Source organism: Terrapene carolina, unplaced genomic scaffold (assembly GCF_002925995.2).
Source record: "Terrapene carolina triunguis isolate 2854851 unplaced genomic scaffold, T_m_triunguis-2.0 Scaffold30, whole genome shotgun sequence".
Classification (NCBI taxonomy): Eukaryota; Metazoa; Chordata; order Testudines; family Emydidae; genus Terrapene; species Terrapene triunguis.
Window position 1 is genome coordinate 8051784 of NW_020664381.1, and position 10780 is coordinate 8062563.

The window sequence follows — 10780 nt, forward strand, 5'->3', positions numbered from 1 at the left end:
CAACGTCAAACAAATCACGTCTATCAACAAGCTATCTCCCTTCAACCTCCTGAAATCAGTTTAGCTGAAGGAGTATTGTGAAAGCAGGGAAAAGAGAGAGGGGCTACAACAGTGCGTAATAGTTCCGTGTGACTTTCTTCCTTGCTAGCTGTAGAAAGTTGACTCTTTCATAATGAGTACAGTGAATATTGCATGAATATTGCAGACACTTTTGTAACTATAGATTTGATGCAAGAGTGTTCCTGCAACAAAATGCCTTTCTTTAATGAAAATGTTTTTCTTACCTTCCTCCATTTTCTCAATATTTTGTCCATTAATATTTTAAAAAGAGACAAAGAAAAAAATTTCCAATAATACATTTGTATATTAAGCATACTATCATGTGATATGTTGAAGAAATATCAATTTCCTTTATTTTTTGTGTATTCTTTCTGAATTAGTTCTCTAAAAGATGCAAATTTATCCTATCCCTATAATAAAAACAAAAATTAGGGCAATGAATTTCGCCACCCACATAACAAATTATGTTTTATACATAATATACTCATTGCAATCCACTTTTGCCGAGGAAAAATTTGACATTTTGCAGAAATATAATACAGTATGTTCAGATAACTTTGCAGCACTTGAAGGATTTGTTTCTATTAAAGTAAGAGCAAACTATATGCCCAATATTATTTTTCTTAGCCCATGCAGCAACTATCTTCTTTTTATGTACACAGCAATATAGCCTAGCTGCTGACCATTTCTGAACTGACTATTAATTAAGTTATATGGTCTAGCAGATTCATGGAGGTGAGTTTAATATTTAACCCCATTTCCTGGAAAGTCTTTCCATTGACTTCAGTGATTTTGGATTAGGCTCAATGTGACTTGCTATAAGAACTAGGGGCAGATCCTTAAAGGGTGTAAACTGTCACAGCTCCATTGCCCCACTGTAAGCCTATGATGAAGTATGTCCCATAAGTAATTTCTCACATTTAAAACATACGGAAATTGTTTGCTACCATTTTATTAAAGTGGTACCTATCAAGAAAAACTTCATAATTTTAGTGTCATGTATAAATCAAATATAAAATATTATTCTACTCACTATTAGTCATATTTTAAGCCAACCACCGAAACAAAATACAAAGATTTTCATACTAAAATCAGTTAAATCTCAACGTTTTCTTGGAAAGGAAAAGTTTCCTTTGAAAACTATGCTGTGCTGTTCATAATTCTGATTAACTTTAATAATATTCAACAAAATAAAAAATTATATATTTAATACTTACTTTACAAGAAGCACCATATTATAGTGCAATATAATTAGTGCCACAGGTTATAAATAAGTCATTAAAAATGAGTGGCTAAAAATTGCATCCCACTTCAGGACTCATTTATAATAATGTTTCTCAGAGTTGAAAAATAAATATGATTGACGAAATTCTCTTTAGACATTTTAAATCTGGAATTTTACCAAGTGCTTGCTGCTGCATTCTCAATATAAAGTCGTATTTAATTGTCTATTTGGGTATTTGTTTTCAGCCTGAATCAGGTATAAGACTGAACTTGATCCCTTTTCAAAAGCTGAAACTTTTTCTGCAATAGAAATCTCTTCTTGGGAGTCCTGAAGCTGCTCCTTTCTGTTGCTTGTCTCATCGCTACAGTTTTCAGATTCTTCTGAAATGACAGTTAACTTGTCAAAGGAGTGATCCTCTTCCGGTGAGCGTGGCGAAAGAAATTGTGAACTGTAGGAAGGCTTGCTCAAAAACTGGAAGAAAAGAGGGGAAATAAGAATCAAACTCTGCTTGTTCCTCTTTCCCAGCATCAGCATCAGTTAGTTTTCCCAGCAGTCTTTAAAGACCTTGCACTGGTGACTCACTGTCTTAGGCCTCATCTACACTAGAAAAGGTCTAGCTATGCTGGCAAACCCTCCTAGACACAGCTTATACTGGTAAAAGCGTGCTTTCATCTATATGGCTTATACCAGTTCCCCGAATGAAATATGCTATACCAGCAAAAGGACTTTTTTGCAAGTATAACTGCATCTGTGCTAGAGCTTTTGCTGGTATAACTTCGGTGGTTGGGGATAGAGGCAAATAATCGCACCCCTGACCATAAGAGCTATGCCACCAAAAATTTTAAGTGTAGACCACTTTAAAGTGTATCTGTTAATTTTTACTCGCTATTCAACATGCATTGGACAACCTCTCCTCCAATGTGACCTAATCAGATTCTCTTTAATCTTGCTATTGATACACAACAATGCTCATTCAAGAAGCAATGGGTACTCCAATGCACTGAAAGAATTCTCTCTGGATTAACACCACAGTAACAAAATATAGAAATGATTATTACCACTTTTAATATATCCTCGTAAAAAATTCTGACAGAATCTATTTCAAAGCGAATCACATTAATTCTGAATTATTACTCACATGAGGGTTAAATGCAGTGCAGAGCCATACCAACATTTTTCCTTTAAATAATTTTTTAACATTTGTGAGAACTGTACAATGATAACAAAAGAAAAATGTTGTCTGTCCTATTAACCTCTCTGGAGTTTCCAGCACAAATTTATTTGACTTTTAAATCATGGGCATAGTTGGGGGCTAAGAGGGGGGTGCTGCCCCCCAAAACTGTAGGCCTCAGGCAGGCGTGGAATCCCCCCGCCCTGCCCCATGCGTGGCCCCATTGGCCTGACTGGAGCTACCCCCCCACATATAGGCCTATATTTTAAATTCACATAATCTAGGCAACTACTATTTTGATGATCTCTCAAACTGTTGCTCAAACAGTTTGCAAAAACAAATACCATCTACAGAAATGTGGTTGATTAGAATAAAATAATTAAGACAAATAGAACTATTTACTGTGTGTATTAGGCTATTGTGACAGAATGTACCTGTGTTCATACCCTACACACTATTGTAATGATCTTTGTGCAAACTATGCCTTGTGAGGTATAATTTAAAAACTCATAGTTTGCTGATCAAAAATATCACAGCCAAATGCATGTAGCAACATTATATGGTGAAGTTATAAACATAAGATGAGAGATCATGACTAAAATGTATGTTTTCCAGAGAAGTCTGAGGAGTGGCCAAACGAGTTCCTCAGAGACAAAGGGCAAGTCGACGCCTCAGTCAGGTGTAAACAAAGCCGATGGACCATTACTTGCTAAGTGGCCATTCTTTGGCAGGAAAGGGGACAGGAGCAAAAAAAATCTACATCTTAGCAAAGAAACAACATGGAGTTCCCTTTCACGCAGACTACCTGTCTCCTTACTCCCAGCTGGAAATGCTTCTCAAAGGGGGGATAGGACTATAAAAAGAAGGGGCAGATACCCCAAATGGCCCCCTTCCTCTCCCTCTTTCTGACCATCGATTCACTGCACCAGGGGGGACAAAGGAAGCAGCCATTGAACTGGAGAAGGGTCCTGACCTAAGAGGTTTGCGCAAGAGGATTACTGAAAGCAGGTGATGAGAAAACCTTGCTTTGAATTTAAGAGTTAAGTTAGGCACCAGTTGCATTTTATCTTTTTCTTGTAACCATTTCTGACTTTCATGCCTCATTACTTGTACTCACTTAAAATCTCTCTTTGTAGTTAACAAACTTGTTTTGTTTTATCTAATCCAGTGTGTTTAAACTGAAGTGTCTGGGGAACTCCATTTCGGGTAACAAGATGTGTGCATATCATTTCTAGTAATAAAATGATGGACTTTATATAAACTTGCATTGTCCAGGAGAGGACTGGGCGGTACAGGACATACATTTCTGAGCGAGAATCTAATACTGGGGGTGTTTTGGGGTACCCTTCAGTATAGCCAAGGCTGGTAAGAGCCAAGGTGTGTCTGGCTGGCTGCAGCACACACACACACACAGACACAGCTGGGAGTGACTTTCATGCTGGCTGCTGTTTGTGAGCAGTCCAGGCTAGAGGCTACAGCCACAAAGCACTATAAAGGGCACCCCAGGTTAGAAGGCAGGGGTCCTTAGTCTGTCTTGTATCCTGGGTATGTCACAGCTATGTGTACACTTAAACCACTGGAGAGGCACAGTTGCAGCTGTGCTGCTGTAGTGCTTCAGTGTAGATACTCACTAGTGACAGGAGGCGTTCTCTCATTGCTGTACTTAATCCACTTCCCTGAGAAGTGGTAGCGCTGTCTATGCTGGGGGTTAGGTTGGTCTCACTATGTCGCTCATGGGGTTGGATTTTTCACACCCCTGAGTGAGGTAGCTGGGTTGACCTAACTTTTTAACGTAGACCTGCCCTAAGTATAGACATAGCCTAAACAATAGAAGTCTGAAGAGAGACTCAAACAATAGACCTTAGAGGTGTGTATTGCCCCGTTCAGCTCAGGGAGGTGTTAAATTAGATGTCCAGTAAAGATGATTTAAATGTCAACATTACTTTCTCAAGTAAAGGAGAGGGAGGGAGGATCACAGATCTATACAATTTAGTGTGAGTGATGTCTCATCTTGACGCCACAAGTGGGTGGGATTTGGGAGATATAACAATTCCTCTCCACACACACCCCAATCAAGAGGGAGCAAAACTCAAGAGTCCCTGTAGAGCTCAGAGTGAAACGAGCATATACTGAACACCTTTTCAATCTGGTCAGAACAACAGCTCATTTTAGCAATTCACATGGGCAGAGTTTATTTGGGTGTGATGCTTAGTAGAGTACCACCTCCTTCCCCCCCGCAATCTGACCCGTCTGCTACTCTCCCTTAATACTTTAGAGTTTCAGAGATCTCTGACACCTTCATATAAACAACAGAGCACTGAATATTACTCATTTTTGTCAGGGAACATGTCCAGCCTTCTGTTAAGCAGAGAGCGGTTTGAATGAGTTACACGGTATGAGAATCTGCATGAAAAAAATGGAGGTTACACAGAATATTATGGATGTTAAGCAAATCATCTTACGTTATTGCTGCACTGTTCTTATGTCCTTCATTTTGACTTATTTAACCCTCAACTGGAGTTCTAAAATGAAACATTGGAGGTAGTTCTCAATGGTTCCCCTCCCCCAACCCCCAAAGTAAAATAAAATAATAATTACATGACCCCTCCCAAACTCTGAGTTTTAGGATGCATATTGTTATATTTTCCTACAAACATCTAGCACAATGAAAATTTTAAGGGTCTTCTCTTCACAAAATACATATCTAACCTCCTTTAACTTTAAGGGGCATTGTGTATATACTGAGGGGAGAAAAGATCACCTAAAATGGAAGTATGTATTTCTTCTAAATATTCATAGATTTCTTATACATACTTGCACTGAACATGGATATTTTCAGCTCACAAAGGGACAAGGCCCTCCTCCACGCTGGGACACATATTCCATGTTAACTTGTTTTTAAAAATGAAGTGACCAGGGAGCAGATAAGGCAAAACGTGATTACAAACTTCTTAGAAACATAAAGCACTACTTAAACATGTTTCCTCCCTTCATTCTGGACACTCTAAATCAGTGGTTTTCAACCTGTGGTCTGTGGACCTCTGGGATTCTGCAGACCATGGCTAAGGGGACTGCAAAAGGTGACTCCAAAAATAAAGTTTCAGATCGCAAAAAAGGCATTCTGTTTTTCTGATCAATTGAAATTAGCTGAATATCCCCACCTTCAGTCAAAACCCAGAAGTGCTGTCGTTACCACCGAAGCCCAGTTTAGCACCCTTTCTCACGCTGTGTCAAATGCTGTGCCAAGCATGTGCAACATTTATAGCTGAATTCTGTACAGTCAGTTTTCAGTCTAAGACTTCTATGGTAGGGGTCTACAGACCACAGGTTGAATTTCCAAAGGGGTCTGCACCTTAATTCGAAATTTTTTAGGGGTCCGCAAATGAAAAAAGCTTGAAAACCACTGGTCTAAATGGTACTTGGCTGTAATATTAAACCAACCACAAGAGGCCAGCCTTGGGCTAAAATTTAGAATAAAATCCACATGGCTTCTGTTTTGCATTCTTAACAGTTCTGAATAGAATGTATTTACTTATTTATTGAATTTAGGAATCGGGGGGCTGGTTGAAGAAAACATGCAAAACAAAAACATCCAGTTTCTAAAGCACCCACATAATTGGTAAAACAAGGTTTTATATCATCACCGTATGTGTAAATGACTAAAAAAAAAAAACCTACAAAAGATGAGCCTGGGAGCTTAAATTCATAACTTTGCTAGACACTAAAAATCAGGGACTGAGTAGAGAGACAGGATTTATGGTTTATTAAAATAATATATAACCCACTAACAACCCCTCCAACTGCCCTTCCTCCCTTCTTTCTTTCCCTCATCACTGGAGGCGGGTTAACGGGCCACTTCACCTTGAACAGTCCCTTGAAATATGTGTCAACTACTTACGCTAGACAATCTGTTCCACCTTGTATTTAGCTATGACACAGAGTATATTCCCCAGACCCGAAGAAAACCTCTGTGAAGCTCGAAAGCTTCTCTCTATCACCAACAGAAGTTGGTCCAATAAAAGATATTGCCTCACCCACCGTGTCTCAGTGATATGGCTGAGCTTTTGAATGCTTCCTTTACAGCATTCTGTTACAACATATCAGATGGGCAAGATTTCATCATTTACTAAAGAGTAACACCACTCTTACTCATGCTGAGCAGTGCCACAGAAATCAACAGATACAGACGATGGAGTAAGGTACTCGGTTATGTCTATGCTAACATAGTATATGCTGGCATAGCCCCCTAGATGCAGCATTCACTGACAAAAGGAGTTCTACCAGTATAAGAAAACCACGTCCCCAAACAAGGTTAGTTATGCTGTTAGAAGCCCTGTTCTGTCAGCACAGTTGCATTTACATGGGGGGAGGATTGTCAGCATAGCTATGTCACTATGGGATGTAGTTTTGTCAGTATAAATTTAAAGTGTAGCCCAGTCCCTATGCAGTGTGGGAGAAGGTTGTGGAATGAAGCCAACTGAATGCTGAATTGGCTCAAGTTACATTACGTCACTATTTACACTCACTTGAACTACTGCTCAGTTTGGTCCAAAGTCTTTGGCAGCAGATTAATCAACTTTTGCAGTTGATAAGGGTTTGAAATGACAGTCAACCACACAAGCAGTTTATGACAAGTGAACTAAAGTAACCAAAGGTGACATAGCTTAAACAGATCATACCATATAGCTGCTAAGACTCATATCTATTATTTTGCAACATATATACTACATCTGGGTTCTTTTAGCCTGTGTGCCTAATAACCAGCATTACCCCATACATTCACTTCAGGCAAAACCCATGTAACACTAACACAGCTAGTTAACTATCCAGGTGCATGTGTAAGAATGAGGAACTGCTGTCAGAAGGTTCACATGCAAGCGTTGCAAGCTTTTCAGGAGTCTTTGACAGACAAGAGGCTCTCCTGGAAGGCTTACTTAATTATTTTATGTAGAATCAGGGCCGGCTCCAGGTTTTTTGCCGTCCCAAGCAGCGCAAAAAAAAAAAAAAAAAAAAAAAAGCCGCGATCGTGATCTGCAGCTCTACCGCCGCCGCTTCAGTCTTCGGCGGCAGGTCCTTCCCTCCGAGAGGGAGTGAGGAACCCGCCACTGAATTGCTGCTGAAGAGCCGGACGTGCCGCCCTTCACCGTTAGCCGCCCCAAGCACCTGCTTGCTGGGCTGGTGCCTGGAGCCGGCCCTGTGTAGAATACAAATAGACAAACCTCCTTCAGATGTTGTGGAAAAGAATACGTCGGGCAGAAGACATATCTGGCCTGTCGATATATATATGAAAAGATAAAGAAACAGGCAGGAACTGATACTAGAACAACCAACATTGATCCTACAAGAACAGTGAGAATTATCCACACTGGAGTTACACCTGCAAGAGACAAGAAGAGAAATTCTTCTTTATTAACCTGATTCTTCTTTATTATTATTTTGAATATACAATTTTCAGAATTTAATTCTCGTAAGTGAATAAAAAAAATTTCCTCCACTTTTTTGTATTAGCAACTATTTTGGTGAATGAACAAATACATATTTTTGTTCCCAAAAGGAAGAATATCTCAACTTTGTTTTTACTTCAACCACTCATGACATTCTCACTAGATAAGTTTGACCTATGGCCATGATATGTAAACATTTACAGAAAGAAAAAAATTCTAGGTAAATGGGGGAAGGGGGAAAGCAGGGTAACAACATGTGAAGTCCCAGTATACTTATTCCTGGATGCTTCAAACCAGAGCACTGAATTCTGTTTCTCTCTAAAGGAAACATGAAATAATGGTAACAAAAATGACAACTAATTTGGAGGTGGGGGTAGTCCAAAATTCCTTAACTTCCAAAATATTGTGTCTTCTAAAAGCCTGGTTTCATGCACGGGATTGTCACAGCATGTGATACGAATAAAGATTGATCGAGGTATCACTTTAAAGCTGTCTATGATTGTTAAGCAGCTGCTTACTAATTAGTCTGGGACTGCACTTTTCCTTTTAAATGGAAACACAAAGCTCTCTTCTAAGAGGAGGCCACCTGACTGATGGTGGCTACTGCCACCATAAATAGCTATTCCATAGATAGCTATTGAGGTGGAGTGGTTGGAAATTGGAGTGTGCAGCCAGTTTCCACTGTCAGGTTAGTGCTATAAAAAATGAAAGACTGGAATGCTGATTAGGCATTGCAGATGTTACATTGGAGAATTTTTTATGATTGGCACTTACTGGTATAGTTGCATAAAAATAAAATATTTAAACAAAGAAATTAGTTGTTTATATTGAGAGTTGATAATAATGGTAGCTTTGGATTGCACCAAGAGAAAAACACCTTGGGTAAAATCTTAGTCCCACTGGAGACAATGGCAAAACTTCCATTGACTTCAGTGGGACCAGGATTTCACTTCTTTGGAAGATGTACCTTGACTAATAAATTACATGCTTTTTGTAACCATGAAGAAAACTGATTATCTGGCATGCTTGCCTAGTTAAAGATTTTAAACATGAGAACAGAAAAAGAAAGCATGACTGAGCTCTATCCATTTCAAAAAAAATATTTCAACAATGTAATTCTGTTACAAAATGTAAACAGAATCAGACTTTGCAATGCAGGGCCAAATTCTACTCTCCGCTAGGCCTGTGGAAGCCAAAGGGTTCACAAACAAACATAAATTGGCTTATGGGTAGATGACGTTTACGCCTGTGCAGAAGGGCCAGCACAAGGCCTATGCACCACTTAAATTGCATTTAAATCTTGCTTTGAAGGGCTTTAGGGATGGACGTGCCTCATATGAGTTCTCTGCATGGGAGTACATTTATACTGTTGTGTATCTTATTATTTGTAGTTATAAGAGACTGAATTAAAGCTCTCCTTTTTTCTGGCATGAAGGTTTCAATTTTTTTTTTGCAAATTAGAGATACACTTGGATATCACAATGAAAAATACGGAAGTACCAAAACATTTCTGAAGGTTTACATGCATGCTTTTGTTTCTTTTTACATCAATCAATGAGTGTCTTACAGTGTTTCATAATTACTCAATATGTTTATAATGTACTGGTGCATTAGCTATTACCATTATCAGTTGTCCTATCACAGAACTCTTCACTCAGTTTTCCTGTTTTGTTCCATTCAGGAATAACTGCTTGAACTTGAAGGCAATATATTGTCCAAGGGTCCAAACCAGATAATATTTCTGAGTTATATTTAGTATCTGTGGTTATAACCTATATCAAAGAAGAATACAAAACATTCAAAAGCAAATTCAAGTTCCAATAAATTAACAAATTACAGCACTAGTTTCTAGTTAGAACTCCATTTAGTAGTCTTTGCATTTATAGCTGCACTATGGATTGGATTTACACAATATCTAGTTCCTGAAAAAGTGAAAGTTTAAAATATCAGCTGTTAAAACAGTTTTGTAGTTTTCTGTATTACTTACTTGACAAGAATCAAAGAAAAGTTTCCTTTTAAGAATTACTTAAAAAGGACACTACAAATATTAAAATTAATCAGCTGTCTTCAAATTCCTTTTTCTATTTTAGAACATCCTATTGATGGTGAAAATAATCACCTTCCAAAACAAGAGCTGTAACAGCGTTGAAATCCTAGCTCCTAAGCTGGTTGACCCAACAACAGGAAGTGGGCTCTAAGTTTCTTGTGATCAGACTCCTTCCACTATGCCATAAAATAATTTTTCAAGAGACACACTGTAAAAGAAAGAGGGACTCTAAAGCTATTATATAAATGTGCACAGAATTCTAAGTAGCAGTATTTTAAAAAAATCATGCAACTAACAAAACCAAACAAGTATTCATGCAACACTCTCTGTTTAGGGTTACATATGAAAACCACTCATACTTTAGCTAATGTAGAATGTGGCACACTGCCTACTTAAAACAGCTGATCAATGTAAGTACTTTGTGTGTGATTGTTCACAGCACAGACTTTTTATCTTCTTCTGGGTATGTTTAATGGTACTGGTGTTAAAGAGTATAAATCCTTATATGGTTAAGGACAGGGCCGGCTCCAGGCACCAGCTGAGGAAGCTGGTGCTTGGGGCAGCAGATTGTTCAAGGCGGCATTCTGCCCAATCCTAGGGCAGCACGGCCGCTTTTTTTTTTTTTTTGTTCCACTCCGGCCGCCCTGTAGGGGGCGGCGGCACGGAGAACCAGAGCGCCCTGCAGGGCAGTCCTCCCCGCTGACCGGAGCGGAGCCCTCGCGGTAGGCAGCAGGAGGCGGCGCAGCAGGAGGGGCCGCGTGGCAGCGCCCCTGCTGTAGCCCTGGCCACCCCCTTCTCTCTCTCTCCCGCCCGCTCCCCTCCCCCCCCCCCCC

General features: G+C 39.3%; 1 protein-coding gene across 1 annotated transcript in view; it reads right to left on the reverse strand.

The window, feature by feature from the left end:
• Positions 1-1279: 1279 nt before the first annotated feature.
• Positions 1280-10780, reverse strand: part of LOC113406377 (interleukin-10 receptor subunit beta-like) — a 23323-nt gene continuing 13822 nt past the window's right edge. The window contains 4 exon segments of the mRNA XM_026650926.2: positions 1280-1546; positions 1549-1756; positions 7676-7833; positions 9522-9672. Of these exon segments, the coding sequence (XP_026506711.2) occupies positions 1527-1546; positions 1549-1756; positions 7676-7833; positions 9522-9672 (537 nt within the window). The 3' untranslated portion in view covers positions 1280-1526.